General features: G+C 48.6%; 9 protein-coding genes across 9 annotated transcripts; 6 read left to right on the forward strand and 3 right to left on the reverse strand.

Annotated features, from left to right (window-relative positions):
- Positions 1–1,191: 1,191 nt before the first annotated feature.
- On the forward strand, positions 1,192–2,049 carry N7466_003963 (uncharacterized protein; the record flags this gene model as incomplete). The annotated part of the gene is made up of 3 exons (XM_057163360.1): positions 1,192–1,230; positions 1,603–1,689; positions 1,762–2,049. 3 exons carry the CDS (start codon positions 1,192–1,194, stop codon positions 2,047–2,049), a joined length of 414 nt encoding a protein of 137 aa, XP_057022041.1.
- Positions 2,050–2,627: 578 nt separating this feature from the next.
- Positions 2,628–3,474, reverse strand: N7466_003964 (uncharacterized protein; the record flags this gene model as incomplete). The annotated part of the gene is made up of 2 exons (XM_057163361.1): positions 2,628–3,228; positions 3,401–3,474. 2 exons carry the CDS (start codon positions 3,472–3,474, stop codon positions 2,628–2,630), a joined length of 675 nt encoding a protein of 224 aa, XP_057022042.1.
- Positions 3,475–3,827: 353 nt separating this feature from the next.
- N7466_003965 (UDP-galactose transporter HUT1) lies at positions 3,828–5,201 on the forward strand (the record flags this gene model as incomplete). Its single annotated transcript, XM_057163362.1, has 2 exons — positions 3,828–4,063; positions 4,130–5,201. The coding sequence occupies 2 exons, from the start codon at positions 3,828–3,830 to the stop codon at positions 5,199–5,201; spliced, it is 1,308 nt and encodes a 435-aa protein (XP_057022043.1).
- Positions 5,202–5,461: 260 nt separating this feature from the next.
- N7466_003966 (peptidylprolyl isomerase) lies at positions 5,462–5,987 on the reverse strand (the record flags this gene model as incomplete). The annotated part of the gene is made up of 3 exons (XM_057163363.1): positions 5,462–5,616; positions 5,692–5,794; positions 5,856–5,987. The coding sequence occupies 3 exons, from the start codon at positions 5,985–5,987 to the stop codon at positions 5,462–5,464; spliced, it is 390 nt and encodes a 129-aa protein (XP_057022044.1).
- A 1,560-nt stretch (positions 5,988–7,547) lies between these two features.
- Positions 7,548–11,428, forward strand: N7466_003967 (putative histone deacetylase complex subunit (Hos4); the record flags this gene model as incomplete). The annotated part of the gene is made up of 3 exons (XM_057163364.1): positions 7,548–10,976; positions 11,033–11,228; positions 11,394–11,428. The coding sequence occupies 3 exons, from the start codon at positions 7,548–7,550 to the stop codon at positions 11,426–11,428; spliced, it is 3,660 nt and encodes a 1,219-aa protein (XP_057022045.1).
- A 293-nt stretch (positions 11,429–11,721) lies between these two features.
- On the forward strand, positions 11,722–12,507 carry N7466_003968 (40S ribosomal protein eS12; the record flags this gene model as incomplete). Its single annotated transcript, XM_057163365.1, has 3 exons — positions 11,722–11,724; positions 11,957–12,278; positions 12,383–12,507. 3 exons carry the CDS (start codon positions 11,722–11,724, stop codon positions 12,505–12,507), a joined length of 450 nt encoding a protein of 149 aa, XP_057022046.1.
- A 1,368-nt stretch (positions 12,508–13,875) lies between these two features.
- Positions 13,876–14,702, forward strand: N7466_003969 (uncharacterized protein; the record flags this gene model as incomplete). Its single annotated transcript, XM_057163366.1, has 2 exons — positions 13,876–13,925; positions 14,258–14,702. The coding sequence occupies 2 exons, from the start codon at positions 13,876–13,878 to the stop codon at positions 14,700–14,702; spliced, it is 495 nt and encodes a 164-aa protein (XP_057022047.1).
- A 1,124-nt stretch (positions 14,703–15,826) lies between these two features.
- Positions 15,827–16,873, forward strand: N7466_003970 (sterol desaturase family protein; the record flags this gene model as incomplete). The annotated part of the gene is made up of 1 exon (XM_057163367.1): positions 15,827–16,873. One exon carries the CDS (start codon positions 15,827–15,829, stop codon positions 16,871–16,873), a length of 1,047 nt encoding a protein of 348 aa, XP_057022048.1.
- A 375-nt stretch (positions 16,874–17,248) lies between these two features.
- On the reverse strand, positions 17,249–18,770 carry N7466_003971 (uncharacterized protein; the record flags this gene model as incomplete). Its single annotated transcript, XM_057163368.1, has 2 exons — positions 17,249–18,092; positions 18,307–18,770. The coding sequence occupies 2 exons, from the start codon at positions 18,768–18,770 to the stop codon at positions 17,249–17,251; spliced, it is 1,308 nt and encodes a 435-aa protein (XP_057022049.1).
- Positions 18,771–19,217: the final 447 nt, after the last annotated feature.

Genomic DNA, 19,217 nt, shown 5'->3' on the forward strand with positions numbered 1-19,217 from the left:
CGGTGCAGTTAAATCAAGAAGCTGTATTAGCGGTTGATTAATCCTTACAAGGGGTTTAAACTAAACTCCTAAAATTATCAAGGATAAATCATATCCCCAGTTGGCATTAGTAGTTGCAACTTGTAAGATCAGGGCGCTGCGTGACTCAAAAGTGATTTGCGTGCATTCAAGTTTGCGCAATATGCGCAAATTTCGATCGCTCACTTAATTCATGAATTTCCTATGCTTACTAGCTACTAGTATGGATGAACATGGGTGCCTGTGATTTTTTCCGTCGGTTTCCCCAGTTGGAACTTCGTAGTTGGAAAGTAGGAGATGAAAGTAGGCACTAAGTAGTGGTGAGTACAATACTTACCTCAGGTACTGAGTAGGTACATAGTATCTTAAGTACTGAGTCTATGCCTATTCCAAGTATTAAGCACGTAGTAAACTATGAACTGTGCGCCATGCGTATACGTTGTGCTCTTTACTTGTATACTATAACCTTATTTGGCTCATCGTGGTAAAATAATACGAACCCTAGTTTTATGTACTATCTATATCTACTACCTATCCTGGTACAAACATTAGAAAGCGTTTCAGGTTTTTTTGATTTGGCTAACAAATAGGTATACGATAGTTACATTTAGCAGCAACCTGAAGAACTTGGAAGTTCTCATAAATCCACACCGTCCTTTTGGCGTTGAAGAGACTAATGATCCTAAAGATACAAGGTAGGTTTGTTCTTCGTGGTTGAGCCATGTTGATGAGGTGGTTACTATGAAGGAGAGACTGATGGATCGTGCTTGTGGAAAGATTACGTGATTCAAGTTTATTGTTACTCCTCTAAAAGGAAGGAGCACGTGTATTTTGGTAGTCAGTCGTCATCGTCGTCGTCGTCGTCGTCGTAGTAGTAGTAGTAGTAGTAGTAGTAGTAGTAGTAGTAGTAGTAGTAGTAGTAGTAGTAAGTTGTTGCCGAATTTGAATCTTCCCTTAGCAACTCTCTCACCCACCTCAACCCACAGGGCCACCACAATCAAAACACCCCCCTCCCTCTCAAAATGCCTTTCTTAGCAACTCTCTCACCCACCTCAACCCACTATAATCAAACCAAACCCGCATCCCACAATATCTTTCTTCGCCGCCGAATTTGAATCTTCCCTTAACAACTCTCTCACCAACCCCACAATCAAACCCCCCGCCCCTCACAAAATGGCCTTCTTCTTCGGCGCCGTGGCTCCCGGCCCCCAGGTAAGTCTTTGTTTTCTTTATTCTGTTCATAGATAGAAACCCTTACACGGACGTGGTAAGCCGACCGGATGCCGTGTCAGACACTTCCCCGGATCATCACCTGGATGCCTGGATGCTCATCTGAACACTCACCTGCATGTTACTTGGAGACTCACCTGGATCTCACTTGGATGCCCGCCTGGATGTTACTTGGAGGCTCATTTTGATGCTCACTGAGTCATGATGAGATATATGATTGAAAAATACCGCATTCTCTGGCCAATCTTGCTGGTTCTACAGCACTCTATGTTTTCTGGGCATTCTATTTCTTCAGCAATCTCAGTTCTATAAAAACTTCCAGTTAGATAACTAACCAATATATAATCTATCTAGTCAAGCAATGCATACCCCAGTCGAACCGGGTTTGAAACAATTCCTGTTCGGCATGCTTGCCATGCCCCCAGTGTCCTGTTTGCGAAGGTAAGCACCCGGGTTCCCCTGAGTTTCTTCAGTCAGATGTAAGCAGATACTAATTATCAAAATTGTACAGAGGATGACCTTCAGAAATGGGTCACAATTATTGCCCTTGTCACAACTAGTTTGGGGGCCGTGGTGCACCTGTGCGTGCTCCTCGGATACTTGTACAAACTCAGGAAAAATCGCAAGGAGAAAGCCCTCGTAAAGAGGGTGAGAGCTCTAGAAATCCGGATGAGTAAGGTAGATGGCGAGCTGGATTCGCCAAGCACTTGGAGTACCCGGGCTTTCCGAGCCTCTGGCATTGAACTCCAGCAATATGGAGATGATACTTTGCCTGTGCATCGAGGCCAGGCCCAAATTTAGGAGGTAGAATCCTCAAAACATTTGTAACTAATAATTATTAAATTATATTATTATATTATATTATTTTATATTAATAAAAGAATCTTCATGACCTTCTTTAGATGAGTAAAGTTTAGAAAAGGGTCTACTTAGATACTAAATCATACTAGTCGTTTATCGTACTAGCGTCATTGTACCTAGTACTTAGCCAGTTCTTGTCGCCCACTATTAACCTCAGAACTGATCGGTGCACACGGAGGTAGCCTGGAGAACAGGATGAGGTTGATCGTAGAGGTTAGGGACGAAATTCCCAAAAGGGTGCGCCCTGGTTTTATTGTGGGTATCAAGATCAATAGCGTCCAGATGTCCAGACGAACATTGAATTTCAGGAGAAGGGTTTCTAGCCTGCACATGTGAAGATACCAAGGAGCTTTGCCGGATGCTTGAGGACCATAAGCTTAATTTTATTAAGCTGTCTAGTGGAATATATAAATAAGAACTAGCCTCTTTTTAACCTATTAACTATTAAAAACGTCCCATTTATTGCGACAATGGTCTAGAGCCGTCAAGTGGGAATCGATATAGTATATTATATTTATTTAGTTCTGTCGAGGCTTCACCTCGCCATCCTGCACAACATAGTAGACCACCGTCCCCTCTCCACCCATACCCTTATCCACCATCGATATTAACAAGCGCTGAGAACCCCACTCCTTCGTAGCCACAGCCTCCTCTCTTTTCTCGTAATATTCATCCAGCGCCTGCTGCTTTTCAGCATTCACTTCCGGCGCTTGTCGCTCTTCTCCATCATCAACAATCCGAACCCCTGCCATGGCATCAAATGCAGATGCCATACGCCGCAGACTCCATGACTGGCCCTGTGCAGTTGGGATAACAAAAAGCCGTTCCGGTCGGAGGTCGTCCTCCTGAATGCCCTTTCCAAGCATGTAGAGCTGCTCATCAGGGTGGGTGTAGACCCGGTGCGGGGGAATACCTGAGATCAAAGTCGGGGCGTTGGTATTTTCATTTGAGGACGCAAGAGCCGGGTCTGTAGTAGTGCTTGGGGCGTTAAAGTCGTGAATTTGGAGAGATGTCCATAGATGTTGATGTTGGAGGTTGTGCAGGACTTGGATGGTGGTTGCGGGAGAGAGGGTTTTCCGATGCGGAGGCAGAGGCAATGAGTTTTGTGAGGGCCGATGGCTCTAGAGGGGAGAATTCTGGCTGACTTGATGTCATATTGGGCAATTATATTGAGAGCTGAAAATCCGGGTGCTTTTGATCTGGATTCTTTGAGTCGCAAATTGCAAGCTTCGATTCCCCTCGTCAAAAAAGAAAGTTGGGCAGAAACGGAGAAGCTCTCTTCACCGCCTACCTGACACGATCGCGTTGTTTACCGCTTTTCTCAATGGGGAGTTTAATGTATGGGCAAGGTTTGGACATAGACATGGTTGTTCTGTTGTTTTGATTTCTCTAACTAGTCTTATCCAAAATTCGAGATGGATAGATTAAAGACTGGATTTCAGTTCTTCGTATACTTCGTTCTTCAATCCCACTCCTTCGCGTTAAATTACAGGGCTTGAGTGGGGCCCCCTGGCGATCACTGATTGCCGATAAGATGCGCGTGAACTAGTAAGAACACATGGCATCATCTTTTTTTTCTTCATACTCCACCTCAAGACATAAGGGATAAGAACTTTTCAACAGTCTTGATAAGTACACTCAAGTCCGAACTTATTTCCCTCAACCTCCTCGTTTTGTCTTATATTTCCTTCGAGTCCTACAAACCCGCATACGCTGCAATGGGCCGGCAAAAGCAAACAACACCGCTTCAGCGCACCCCGTCGCAGTCGATGCGCAATGAGGTTGAAGCTCGAGAGAAGCAGACAAATGGAAGCGCAGACATCTCCTCGACTGTGCAAGAGAGTGCGCCTGTAAAGGTCGCAGTGGCAGCAGTGGAAAATGTCGCCGAGACCGTCGCCGAGACCCCGGGTCTCATGCAACTGCTCATTTGCGTCCTCGGTATATATGCAGCATTGTACGTTCCTTGCGAAGGCCTGATGATTTGATACACTATGTACGTTCAGAACTAACATTGAGAAAGCCTTTCATGGGGTGTTTTACAAGAGGCAATCACTACAACCAGCTACTCTGTCCTCGCGACAGTCGCCGATCCATCACCTGCACCCGAACGATTTACCTACTCACTGGTTTTGAACACCATCCAGTCGTCATTCGCCGCCATTACCGGCTTCCTATACCTCTTCCTCTCCACGCCAAAGGGTCAGAAGATCCCCTCGATTTTTCCCACGCGCCGGATCCTCTTTCCCCTTCTCCTGGTCAGCATCTCCTCCTCGCTCGCCTCGCCCTTCGGGTATGCCAGTCTTGCGCACATCGACTACCTGACCTTCATCCTTGCCAAATCTTGCAAGCTTCTCCCCGTCATGCTCCTTCACTTGACAATTTTCCGCAAGAAGTACCCGTTGTATAAATATGGAGTTGTTCTCATGGTCACTTTGGGTGTGGCTACCTTCACTCTGCACCATCCTGGCACAAGCAAGAAGGTGGCTGCAGCTGCAGATCAGGGAGCTCCAGGATCATCAGGGTGGGGTATTTTCTTGTTGTCTATCAACCTCCTTCTTGATGGCTTGACCAACACAACTCAAGACCATGTGTTTACATCTCCGAAATTGTACACCCGCTTCACCGGGCCCCAGATGATGGTCGCACAGAATGTGTTGTCGACCGTCCTCACCGCCGCGTATCTCCTGATCATGCCACAACTGTCCCAAAGCGGTATTCTGCATAACCTGCTCCCGATCCCGATTCCCCCGTCTACTGAGACGGAATTGTGGTCTGCGATTTCATTCCTGCAGCGTCACCCGGAGGCCCTGAAGAATGTTCTTGGCTTTGCTGCCTGTGGCGCTGTTGGTCAATTATTCATCTTCTATACCCTGTCGCACTTTTCATCTTTGCTTCTGGTTACCGTAACGGTCACCCGCAAGATGCTTACTATGCTTCTGAGCGTGTTCTGGTTTGGCCACTCTCTATCCGCTGGACAGTGGCTTGGAATTTCCTTGGTATTCGGCGGTATTGGAGCCGAGGCTGTGGTGCAAAGACAGGAGAAGAAGGCCAAGGAACAGGCGAAGATCGAAGCTGCCAAGAAGGCGCAGTAGAGAAAATGTTAATTTTGTTTCATTATGTATGGCGTGCGGTTCTTATTCAAGCTAAGAAAGAACCATGGAGTTCGGTGGGAAAGATTCAATATATCCAGTCGATCAATAAAGATACGAAGAAACCAAGGAATCCGATTGAACCGATACAAACGAACATTGAAGTTTCTGAACGTATGCATATGTATGGTAGCATTGTAGTTGTCAACACTGAATCTGTGGTATCTCTTTGGAAGCACTTGAGGTCATAATCAATACATAATTTATCTCCGGCCCTCCACCATAATAATGTGATACCCATGGCCCGACTTCACCTCCACATACTTGGGATTTCCAGTGGTACTAGGCTCCAGATCATATGCGGCCTTCTCAAAAGCAGCATCCAGACTGCCCCGAACCTTCCAACCCAGCGAGCCACCTAGAGAAACATCAGATCATGCCCACCAAACCAGCAAAAAAAGAGACGAAGAGAAAACTCCCTAATAAAACGTACCTTGTCTCGCCTTATCCTCCGAAAATTCGCGCGCAACCTCATCAAACTTGACTCCGTTGCGCAACTTCTCCAACGCCTCTTCCTTCTTGGCGTGCTTTTCGCACTAAATGAGAGTAAATAAGGAATTAGGTTGGATGGTTCGGATATCTACAGAGAAGCCATACCAGAATGTGTCGCGTGTTGATGGCCGTCGCGGCCTTCATTTTTCCTTTATCGGCATCGTTACCGGCATCCTTGCCCTTGCCCTTTGCAGCTTTGGCTTTGTCGCCGCCTTTGGCGTTGTTTTTAGGCGCCATGGTGAGTGTTTGGGGATGTTGAATTGTCTTTTGCAATTGGAGGGTTTGAATGCTGATGAGGTGGGGCAGGTGGCCTGAGGCATATTTTGTGACGTGGGGGGCATTTTGTCTGCCTTGCAGAGGTACCTAGTACATATGTATGGCATGGATGTTGGACTAGATTCACACCTTTGAAGCAGACGGATTTTAGAACAGGATTTAGGTATTTGAGAAATCATGAGAATCTCTTCAAACAATGTTTGCTGGAAATCAATATTGCACCGGATTCTTCTAAGTTTGCACCAGTTGACATATGTGGACTCATTGATATATAAATGCACATCTAAAGTATGTACGAGGCAATGCTTGTCTCCAATATTACCTGGGCACGTGCAATCAATGTGATCTTCGTCACATTGAAGGGTTTATTGCTTATGTACCACTATCTATACTTGGGTACTTGGAAATCCAATCGGGATAGAATAACCATAAATACACAAGAAGTCAGTGAGTGGCCAGAGAGAGAAGTTAGGCAGAGTTGGGGATTTCCAAGCTTTCTATTGGGCTTCATGGTGGAAGGATCATCAAGAGCTAGAGAGCTTGAATTTGCGGCAAGGGAGGGGCCTCGACGGGTCCATAGCTGAAGTTAGGCGGCTATTATACATGTATCTATGATGGAAAATGAGCTGGGTAGCTGTGACAAGCTATAGCCGAGTATACCTCAGCTGAAAAGGTGGAGAAGAAACATCTCAAGGCGTAGATCCCGCTTTGTTTATGCTTAGAAGCTTTTTCTTTGATGAAAGTAAAAGAAATGATTAGATCCATAGAATCCATCATGAATGGCTATTGTGTTTGAAGTGCTTATGACGAATGTCCAGTTAAATCATGAAATCTTGCCTGCTTTCCCATGTGCTCATTTGGATCTTCGATAAGAGGCGAAAGCTGAATGGTCGCATCGAGGCGATCGCCACCTATAGTGGAGTTCAATTGCTTTGGCTGCGTCCGGAATGCTGAGGGTCCGTGCCGTGCCCGCAGACGGTCTTGAAGGGAACTTTGGGGGAATTTTTTTTGTTCTGTTAGTACAGTAGGATTGGAATAGCAAATGGGAGTAAAATGAATACGAAGTTTAATTGAAAGATTAAAACAGAAGAATTTGGAGACTTGTTAAGAAACGAAGGTGGTGTGATAGAAAAGGAAAAGAAGCCAAACTCCACAGATGTGGCCAAGTCCCCTAACAACTTCCCCCCTCCCCATTCTTTTCCTTTCCGTTTTCCCTTCTTCTCTTCTCTTTCCCCCCAATATTCCCAAATCCTCCAATCTTTCCCTTCCCTCCTTTCTTGCTCCTTTCCTGGTATAGTTATAAAAAAAAAAACTTAATAATATATACTACCGCCACTCCCCATCTCAATCAACGCCCACACCCCCCTAATTGCGAAATTCGAGGAAATCACCGGGCAACCTAGTCTGTCCACGTCTCACCCACAGCGTCTGCTTTGGCTGGCGTTGCCAACCCCCGACGGGACCCGGTCGCGTACCTCCCAAAATGACGAGCGGAATTCTCACACATCGAGTGCTATCGCTATGAGTGATGTCGAGGCTGTCTCACTACCCACTGCCCTGGATGTTGGTGCCAACACGCTCGCGCCCGTGAGGGCGGACGCCCCGGGATCCCCTGGAAAGCCGACTTCCCCTTCACGACGCGCGAGCCTGGGATCAGATCTGGGGTTATTAGAGGATGATGAACAGGGACCTCTTAGTCCCAAGGCGGATTCAGAGGCGGAAACTATTATTCAGTCCGGTCGAGAGTCGCTGTCGCCAGAAAAGAAACGCAAACATATACGACATGATCCCCTACGCCAGGCCGTCGACGGGATCGATGGGATGAGGCGAAAGAAACCGCGTATGAATGGCGAACGTAGGCATTCGGCCTCTCGGTCACCCAGTCCCTCGGAGCGTGCTCGATCGCCCCCGTCGGTCGTCAAGATCGAGAAGTTCGAGGATCCCCTATCCGTACCACGAAATGTGTTGGATGAAGCCTGTCTCAATCACACCGACAAGCCGCGAATCTACCGCAAGAGGAGTTTCAGCGACACTGTGGACGAAAAGGGAGAGCGCCGCCGTGGCTCGCATGCCGATCTTAAACATGGCAACCATTTGCACCTTCCTCACCCCCCTAATACCCGCTCCCTCTCACCGTCCCGCCCGTCGCATCAACGTTCCGCGTCGGGTTCCCAAATCCACTCCAAGAAAAAGGCCCCTACTCCCCTTCTTACTGGTTTCCAACGACAGACGTCAGAAGACCGGCAGTCCACGTCATCATCCGCCAGCGGTTCTCCGTTACCAAGTGCTCATTTGCGCCGGCTGGGTTCTGGGGTAGGCGCCTCTGCGTCCCCTGCAAAGCAAATGGGGCCGAAGAAGCTGCGTGACAAGAGTGGCCGAACACCGCTTGCCAGAGCATGCGCGGATCGCAAACATGATCAAGTGGTCTTGCGCTTTGGCGAACGTCCGGAAGATTTGAATGTCCCAGATAATGCAGGAAACACGCCTTTGCAGATTGCGTCCCTGAATGGAGAAGCGTCGATTGTTAAATTCCTGTTGGATTCGGGCTGCGATATTAATACCAAAAATATCGACAAAGATACGCCTTTGATTGACGCAGTGGAAAATGGTCATGTGGATGTGGTCAAAGTGTTGCTTGAAGCAGGCGCAAACCCTCGCACCGTCAACGCCTCTGGAGACGAACCATACGAGCTAGTGTCCACCGATTTGAATGATGATGAATATGAGGAGATCAAGAAGGCGCTTGCGGATGCCAAGGCCAGTACACGACCGGGCCGGCGATCGGAAGAGCGAGTTGGGTCAGATAGCAAGGCCCCCTCGTCTCGACGAGCATCTGCCGCTAGTCAATCTCGGAGTCCCCCACCGGTAGGCAGTGCGGCCGCCGGTCGCCGCAAGACTGGCCGAAGCGAAGCGACGAGAAATGACCTATTATGGACACAACCCACTCCGGAAAATCTCATGAATTTTGCTGCCAAGGGCGATGAGATGGGTGTTGTGAGCATTTTGAATGTTCTACAGAAAGCAGACAATGCCTCCTTAATCGCCGCCGCAAAGGGAGGTCACCACGATGTGCTATCACTGATGTATGCCATGGGAAATGCGGACGCTGATCCAAATCCTCTACGTGGTGCTGGTCTCAAGCCGGGCTTCAATACGCCGATGCTAGCTGCGATAGGAAGGGGCAACACTGGCGTCATCAACCTTATTCTTAGTCAACCAGGTTTTAACCCCACCCGTCGCTTATATGAAGACCGAACCTACTTCGAACTTTCTCGATCCCGCCAAGGCGAAAATTGGGAAGACGAATACGAAATCCTCAAAGCGGCCTATGAAAAATACCCAGGAGGCAAAGGTCGCAAAGCTGTATCATCACCTCGGCAGTCGCGCAAGGAGAAGGACGAGAAGCGATCCGCTAGAAGAGACTCATCCTCCCCTGTGGCTCGCCCAAAGAAACCCAACGATAGCCCCACCCAGAAAACTCGCCCTCCCAAGGAAATGGATTCGCTGAAAGAGATCAAGGAGATCAAGGAGAAGCGACGTGAAAAGGAACGGACTGGACTAATCAGCGCTCGCGCGAAGCTAAATCGTGATGCGAATGAGAAGGCCCTTGCCAGCTCCGACCCTGACTCAATCCACCCCGACTCCGCGAAATCAAAAACTGTAGCCCCAGCGCGCAGAGATAGCGAGTCCAGTGGTGCGATTCGCCCAGATGAGATCCGCAAACGCCGACTAATTGCCGGCCGACGCCCTCAAGAACGCGATCGCCGTCCCAGCCTCTTTTCGTCTGATTCTCTTTCTGGTCGCGAAGAAGCTCCCAAGTCGCGCAATGATGCCCCACCCGATACCAACGCCTCCCTTAAGCGCATTCGAACCGAAGCGTCCCCTGAACGATCTCGCTCACGAGGCGGAGACAGTGACAGACTTTCACCCGAGTCCCGGAAGCAGAAGAAACGACGTGTCCTAGCTGACGACAAGTCATCAAATGTTCCCAACGGCCACCATCGCAAGCCCGAAGATTCAGGCGACGCCGAGAAACCAAAAAGTCGTCGACCTCAAGAGGATGCTGGAAACGTGGACGCCCCCGTGCGCAAGTCTGTCGAGTCCAAGAAGCCAGAACCTGTCCCTCAGAAACCTGCCAAAGATGACACCACTCAGAAGAATGATGACATCAAAACAGAGCCATCTGAACCCCCCGAAAAACCCGTGGTGGATATCTCCGCAGAGAAGAAGCGGATTGAACTTGAGGCAGTAAAAAGGCGACAGATCGAAGCCAAAAAGGCCGCTGAGGAAGAGCGCATCGCGGAAGAAAACCGTCTTGCGGCAGAAGCTGAGCGAGAACGGCTTGCCAAGGAAGAAGCAGAGCGTGCTGCCAAAGCTGCGCAAGCTGCGCGCGAGAAGGCTGAGGAGGAGGAGCGCAAGCTAAAGGAAGCCGAACAACGCCGAGCCAAACAAGCCGAGGATGAACGACTGAAGCGTATTGAACAGGAGCGAGCTCGTATTATGAAGATGCGCCGTGACCAGGAGATGCAGGAACAACGACGCCGCGACGCTCTTCCCGGTCGTCTTCGTATCTCTGCGAATCTGGTTGGAGACAATGACCGCTACAGCAAAAACCGCGAGTGGCTTCAGAAGTTTACCCCTCTGGTTACCGTCTTCACCCGGCAGCTTGAGCCCACTTGTTCTGCAGATGTGGCGGACGAACGATGGATTCCGAACTACCTGGTTGCGCCTCTGCTGGCTACCAACGACCTTCAATTGTCGCAATATGCTAGCTGGGAAAAACGCAAGGCCACTCCAACCCAGCGTAACAATCTTTGGCGATGCACTCGTCGACACTTGGTTCACACTGATGACCCCAAGTACCGCGATGCATCGTTTGGAGAAATCATGCGGTTAGACTCGGAGACAGAGCCCAAGTATTTCGCCATGGAGCATGTGTTCTGGATCAGGGTAAGATTCTCATCCTATTATTTCAGCTACATAACATCGTCGCTAACATCAACCAGCTTTCTGATTTCATGGATCTTGTTCCCCACATCCCTCATCTTCACGGACTCCGACTCGACGACTTCCTGACAATGCACATCGACCCAGAGCCCTCAGCTGCGTCTAGTGCTTCACAACTCAACGGTCACACCACGGCAGCCTTTCCTGAAACAAATGGCACCGGAATTCTCAACGGCCACGACTACCCACGGGCCGGTACATATTTTTAGTATTTTCTAGCCTTTTCTAGTCCTTGTTTGCAGCGTCTTCGCTATCTAGGTTATGGCGCGATCCGCAGAATTCCAGCGGGGTGTACAGGTCGGATTCTGATTGTACGATTATGATACCTTTTGCGTTCATGTAACGAATTCTGATTTTTAGCTCGGTATAGTTTTGACCCTGAATGGCCAAACTAGCTTGAAACAAACTTGCTTCCAATATCCAATTGTAAAGTTGCATTGAGACCTTAGACCTAAGGCATTATAAAAAAATCACATGATAGTATTGAATTCGGTAGGCGGTGGCAATACGTGTGACTTCCGAGTGCGGGGCATGACATAAGCGTAGGGCACACACAGCGAAAATCAAATTTGAATCCAAAAATTCCCCGTGCTCTAACCAACCAATCTCCACAACACAAAATACCTCTTTGAGGATCTTCCGACATTCAGAACATACCCGCTACCCAACAACTACAGTAGCAATCAAAATGGTACGTCTGACACCAAATTGGCCCTGTCCATGGTGTTTGGGAACTTGAACAATGTGCATGTGTACGCCATTGAGAATGAACGAGCTTCACCGTCGACGACTCCCAAACCCCGCCGTCGAGCAACAAAATTTTTGTCGTCGATTCTCAAGAAGTACCGCCATGCACATTGCTCAATCCCTGCCACTGCCAATTCCATATTGTGCGCGACTCATCGCTAACATTCAACCCACAGTCGGACGGAGAAGAGACCCAGTCCAACCCCCCCGTCGCCGCCGATGAGGTCGAGGTTTCCGCTGACGCTGGCTCCGGCCAGATGTCCGTCCTCGATGCCCTGAAGGGTGTCCTCCGCATTTCCCTCATCCACGATGGTCTTGCCCGTGGTCTCCGTGAGGCCGCCAAGGCTCTCGACCGCCGTGAGGCTCACATGTGTGTCCTCAACGAGGGTTGCGAGGAGGAGGCTTACAAGAAGCTCGTTGTCGCTCTCTGCTCTGAGCACAAGATCCCCCTGATCAAGGTTCCCGATGGAAAGATGCTCGGCGAGTGGGTCGGTCTCTGTATGTTACCCTTTTTTGTCCCCCTCCCCACCGGCTGAGATGATGAAATCTCTCTTCTGGCCAAGAAAAAAAAACGAACTCCCACTAACGGATTTTGTTTACAGGCACCCTTGACCGTGAGGGTAACGCCCGCAAGGTCGTCAACTGCTCTTGCGTCGTTGTCAAGGATTGGGGTGAGGAGTCCCAGGAGCGCTCCGTCCTCCTCAACTACTTCCAGACCGAGCAGTAGATTAGTTTCTGTGATCAACAGAGCTAGTCGTGTGGCAACGGTTTAGGGGTGAGACGATTTGGAATATCAAGGATTTGTGAGATGGTTCTGGAAATACATGTGGGTCTAATATTGGCCGGGGAATCTCTGGTGTGATGGACGGGCCTGTATAATCATCTTGACCACTATTTCTTTCAAGTCCTACCATTTAGGTCTGTACTGTGCCCCGTTTGCTCGGGTGTGCTGTGCTGTGGTTTCTGAGCGTCTCAAAAATGGACAAAATCAACACGATGTGTGATGACAAGATTTTTCTTTCCAGCTTCCTCGTAGTTTTTCATACTGCTAAATCTTCCAAGTACACCTTAGTTTCAAAATACGATAAAAGTCGACATGGACTCGGAGATTGCCTGGCTCGGAATAACAAGTCTGGTGGACACTACCGAATAGGCCACCGCCGGCCCAGAGCCTTGATAATATCCACATGTGTACCTTGTGCGCTCAAAAGCAGCAAACTGCGCGTCACTGCCTTCTCGATGTTAATAACAACTCTTACTTATGGAGAATGAGACTGCAACACCTAAAGCCCAAGCGAGCCACATCTCCACAGATTTCAACGTCCCAGAGCATGAGAAAAGGCTACCTTCTCCTAACACCCTCCGGTCATTTCGGATCTCCATCTCCTCATAATTGTCTGTCAGTTTATGAGTCTCTCTCAAGCCCCCCTTTCGCTTGCAGCTTTAAGACAAGATGTAGAGGAACAAGACACCGGGGTCCCTAAATCCCCTCCCAGATTACCCTCGCCTATACATAGATGCACATCACGATGGATTCCATGACTCTACCACCTGACAGCAAAGGCTTTGACTGTACGTTATTGGTTATAGACCGTTTCTTGAAGCGTTATATCTCCATCCTATACTATCGTGGCATCGACTCTGCGAAAACTACTTCCTCGGGGACTCGACTGCGTCGGGCTATGGAAGTGTCTTCGTCTCCTAGCTCTAGAAGGAATTCGGCCAGATACCCAGAATCTAGAACAAATGAAGCACTATATAAAATCCGTAGACTGACGGGCAGTCTGAAGTTAGGATTCGATACTTAAGGCTAGTAATTGCCCCTTCCATCATTGATGTTGTGATAGATAGTATCGGCCATTTCCTTCTAAGGTTTTACTTTCAAATGTTTGCTCTGCCTTGACTGTTGACTGTACTTAGTATATAAGTCTCCCCAATGCTCACTCTTCCATCTTCCCTCTTCCCTCTCCACTTCATGTTTCCTTCTTCCTTCTTCCTTCTTCCATCTCCATCACATTTCTTAAAAGTTTACAAAAGCGCTCACGCTAAATACTTGACAAGCACTCACTCTCCCATCCTCACAAACAGCTTCACGATGGTTTGCCGGGGGCCAAAATGGTTGGAGAATTGTGATGATTACAAGGAGTACGTGAGGCGCGCGAAGTTAGGAGACCTTGTCCTCCCGCCCTTCGAAAGGGTAAGTCACCTTGCGCAAAACCAGACCCAATCCAAACTGGAAGTCGATTATTAGCTAATGTAAATAAATTATAGAACGACCAAGGCCACTTAATTGTCATAACTGGGGAAATGTTTTGTCGTTTCCAGCCCTGTTGGCGCCGGACCGTAAGCATTATTCGAACATTCAAACATTTGAATGCCCAACCGATTGTTAATCGTTTATAGATACCCTTTTCCAATAGAACAAATTTACGTTATCACCTATGCACTCATGGAGTTATTTCTGAACCCTCCCCCAGGGGATCTTGGGCCCCGGCTGCAAAAGAATCTATATTGAAGTGGTACGCGGACCTGGTCGCTACCCACAAGGAGGAGGATATCAAGCAGGAGGAAGTTAAGGAGGAGGAGGAGGATATCAAGATGGAGGAAATCAAAGAAGAGTTCAAAGAGATCAAGGAGGAGGAACTCAAGAAGGAGGAAGTTAAGGAAGAAGTCAAGGGGGAGGAGGATATCAAGAAGGAGGAGATCAAGGAGGAACTCAAGAAGGAAGAGATCAAGAAGGAGCAGTTCAAAGAGATCAAGGAGGAACTCAAGAAGGAGGAACTCAAGAAGGAGGAACTCAAGAAGGAGGAACTCAAGAAGGAGGAACTCAAGAATGAAGAGATCAAGAAGGAGGAGCTCAAAAAGATCAAGGAGGAAGTGAAGGCTCTTGATCATCATTATTCTGTTTCCATGCACATGTGAGAATAGGATAGTCAGCCCGCGCGCTCTTGCTTCAAATTTACTATGAACACTGCCCAGTTGCTGTAAAATAAATCAAAGATTGACAATTCAATGAGCATTCAAATGTTCCGAATGATACTGCAAGTGCGCCGAGTATTGGAACATATCTCGTAATAAATAACACGTGCTTAAGGCTTACATCCAGCGGTCTGCCATGATTCTACCTATTCGCTCGCATGTGTGTACGTGATTTTCAGTATGTATGAGAAGAACCGGCATGGCGTTGAAATAAGCTGTTCTCGCCACGTTCGTCATAGAACATTTGGCACCGATCTACTGTAGTTCTCCAATTATAAGTGATACATGGATTGTGACAACCAAGTGCTGGATAGCCGAAAAATGTACTTTGAGGGGGCTTGATATGATGATCTATTATACTAATTTCTCTCATGATAACGTCAGTGAAGTTAAACCCCTTAACATTTAAAGAGTTTAGTGTTTTTCTATGTAACTGCTTTATATCTACTCCGGATCTTCGATCAAATATTGCATCTTGACTATGCTCAATTGGGTAATAACATTCCGAGTGGTCCAAAAACCAGATCACGTAATCCACATCACCTCGGTATCAGATGTTCTTTAATTCTTTAATGTTAAAGAAAAAAAAAATCAACTTCACACCTGTTTTTGAGGCTTCTCTTTCCACGTGAAATGAATTTAGAGAGTCCATTCGGGTATTTTGACTTGTTGGGAGGCTCTGACAGCACATCGGTCAGCTTTCATATGGATGATGGCTGCCCACCAATTCCTACTATTCGTCAACTAAACTCCGCCGCTAGCCTAAAATAGGTATAAAGATAGCGCCCCAGAGCCACTTTACCGGCAAATTCTGCCTCAACACTAACATCCCACCATGACGAAAATCGATGATTCAGCTCAGCCCTCTAGGTTATAGTGATAAAGAAAAGATCGGCGTGCGCCTCGGTTCCTCAAGTCTCTTTTGTTGCCTAGATGACCCACCTTCCCATGTGTTGCCCCAAGTTGTTCGAGTTAAATATAAGAGAGACCACTGGTCTCCGTGCTGAACTCTTCCTTTAGCTGAATATAATCTCCAAATAATTGCGTTCCAAGATTGCTACGCCAAAATGGCCGCCGCCACGCGTAATCCAAAGGACAACATGACGTCCACCTGGCGCTCCTGGGATCGTTCCAAGTGGACATTCGGCCACTGGCTTCTAGAAGTCCTAAACGTGCACCACGTCGAACTGGACCAAGAAGTCCCAGTCTTCCAAAAGACAGACAAAGTACCCTACGCAAAAGAATTCCAATTCCACCGCTGGGTCCTCATCCACACTTTCATCCCACTCATCATCCACCAAGCCTACGTCTACTACATTGGCTACCCATCAGTATGGCTAGTCTTCGTTTTCTACAGCCTAGCCCTGGAATTCATTGCCGTGCACGAGACCCACGTCCTCCGCCGCATGGGCCACACAATCGGATTCTTCGACGGAGACAAACACCCCCGTGACGGCGTCCCAGACGTGGGCGTCGGCAAGACCGCTCAATCCCTCCTATGCGTCATTGCCGTCCGGCCCATGATCCTAAGCTTCCTCACCTATCGCGCAGACGAAGGCCCCCTCTCCATAAAATGGGGATGGCTCATCTTCGAAACGGGCATGTACCCGCTCGTCCTCGACTTCTGGTACTACACCTTCCACCGCTCCGCGCACGAGATCGAGCACCTGTGGAAATTCCACCGCACCCACCATCTGACCAAGCACCCGAATCCGCTGTTGACCGCGTATGCGGACGAGGTGCAGGAGTTTGTGGATATCGTTGGCACGCCTCTTATCACCTACGGCACCCTGAAGCTGATGGGATTTCCAATGGGGTTCTATGAGTGGTGGATCTGTCAGCAGTATGTGGTGTTTACGGAGGTTCTGGGCCATAGTGGGTTGCGGATGATTGCTACTGCGGCGAATCCGTGGAACTGGTTGTTGAAGTTGTGTGATATGGAACTTGTGATTGAGGATCATGATCTTCATCATCGCAAGGGCTGGAAGAATAGCCATAACTATGGTAAACAGACCCGGGTCTGGGATCGGTTGTTCAATACGTCTATTCCTCGGATTGAAGGCCATGCGGGGAATATTGACTATGTCAACACGGCAAAGATTCCGTTCTTCTAGCCTTGCTTGCTGTTCCTTCAAGTTTTTCAAGCGCGATGTTCTGTGTGGTTGGGTTTATAACATTATGTCGTCACGAAATGTACTTTTCACAAAGTAGCTTATAGTATATACTGTAAAAGGAGAGAATTTGATATTTACTGAACAAAAAGAACATGAATTTCGAAATAATCAAGTCGTTGATTAATAGAAAGGGATGGGCAGGTATCCATAATCCTTTCACTGAAATTGGGTCTGAATATGGATATCCTCAGTGCTCTCGCTCAAGTCTCAAATTTACATTTCTGTCCAAAATTCTTCAAACTAAAACCCGTCTACTACCACCTTAGATTGGCACCTAAATGCCGATCTCACACCTCAAAACTTCGAGGAGAATATCTAATCCTCCCAGATGACGCTGCTCAACCCCTCTGCAGCTCCAACCTTTCCAGGCCCACCAACCTGCAAAACAGCAACCTTCTCTCCCAACTCTCCAGTCTTCACATCTCGCCGCACAACAGCAACAGTCGCTGTACTCTGATCACCGATAGCAACCAAGTCACCCTTGCGGTTAATAACCATAGTCCTGGGCACCTTGCCATATGCATCGCTCTTCCCCTCAACAACCACCGTGCCATTTCGCAGTCGATCAAGCGTAACAATTGAATCATTCGGCTTGAAACCCTGATCAGTCCGAATAGAAACATAGAACTTCTCCCCAATCATGCGGATCTCCGCCGGCGTCGCTCCAGTCGGCATCTTGCCACCAGGGTAAGGCACCAGTGTCTCCGTCTTCTCCAAATCCAAGCATCCGGACCGCGCATACGAGACGTCGTAGCTCATCATCGTGCCCCCGATCTCGTTGACCAGGTACATCATTGTCTTCCCGACTGCTGCCATCTGGCGCATGTGTGTGACGGTCCCGGCCTGGACGTCCGTGTCCTTGTTTGACCCGTCTGTCCAGAAAACGCCGTGGCGTGGCCCGGAGCCAAATGTCACGTTGACGGGTGGACAGGTCTCGAGGTGGCCGGTTGATGCGTCAATGCTGAAGATTCGGATTAGGTCGGCGCCGAGATCGGGCGAGATTATGAAAGAGCCTGTTGGGTCTAGGAAGACTTCGTGGGGGTGCGGAGAGTCTTGTTGGGCCACTGCGCCCTTGTGGGTCATTTTGAAGGGGAGGACCTGTTTGGCGGCGGAGTTGGGCTTCAGGGGCAATGAGAATGTTGAGACTGCGGAGCCTTCGCTATGAGGGCGTTAGTTTTGCTTTCTTGTATTGCGAACTTGAAATGCATGGTGGTGTGTTGGTTTGATCTGGTTATGATCTGTATCTGTATCCAGCATGCACATATACGGATACGGATCATAACCAGACAGCTCAATCCCACGAACGCAAGTTTTCAACGAAACCAACCAGACCGAGGCTGAAGGAACAGGACAAGAACTTTGGCAAAACTTACTAATGCGCAATAGCAATATACTTCTCCCCCTTCCCGGCCTCATAGATAACACTATTAACTCCACCCCCAACCGTATCCGCCTTGGCAATCTGCGCCAACTGCCCACCGGGTCCATCCACGCGATACGCGCTCAAAGAGCCATGCGTGCTGGGATCAGAAGTGCCATTCTCATCCGAGCAGTAAAGAATCCTACTCTCCGAGTCAAAAGTCAACCAACTCGGCATCGCCCCGCAAGTCTTCTGCGTATCGGCGATAGAAAGATTCGACCCCGAAAGCGATAGGGTATAAACATTGCCATTGTAGTGTGTTGCCCACAGACGCGACGATTCTTGCTCGTGATCACGAGCGTGAGCCGGTTGTGATACTGATTTAACCTGTGGAATCGGGATTCTTGACGCGGATGTCAATGCCAATGTTGTGAGGAGGGTAAGGGCCCCTGTGGCCGTTGGCGCGAGGAATCGCATGACGATGATATCTCCGAAGAAACAAAACAAAGTCTCCTCGCTATAGAATTAAAGACTGGTCCCAATGGCAAACGTGAACCGACCGTTTAATTAAGGCGGAAAATGGATACGGAGTAGAAAAAGAGGAACAGGGACCTGGGAAAATCCGGACGCACGGGAATGGGGTGGTACTGCCAGTATGTATAGGGACAATGTTTCCTGTCTCCCAAGTGGAGGGACATCTAATTCTGGACTGTGGGACTTTCCAAGCACACAAATAACGCGCTCACGCCCACGCGCTCCGAGATCAACAGGAGCTGACTAGCCCATTCCCGGGCGTGCAGGTGGGGTTTGTTTTCCCATGCGTCTGCTCTGCAGTACTATCGGAATGACGAGTGCCGGGTCCCTGTTTCTGCATCGCGGAATGGATCGACACGGGTTTGGACTGGTTGTGTTGTTGCAGTGGGG

Source organism: Penicillium verhagenii, assembly GCF_028828195.1.
Source record: "Penicillium verhagenii strain IBT 33310 chromosome Unknown utg000005l_segment0_segment0, whole genome shotgun sequence".
Lineage (NCBI taxonomy): Eukaryota > Fungi > Ascomycota > Eurotiomycetes > Eurotiales > Aspergillaceae > Penicillium > Penicillium verhagenii.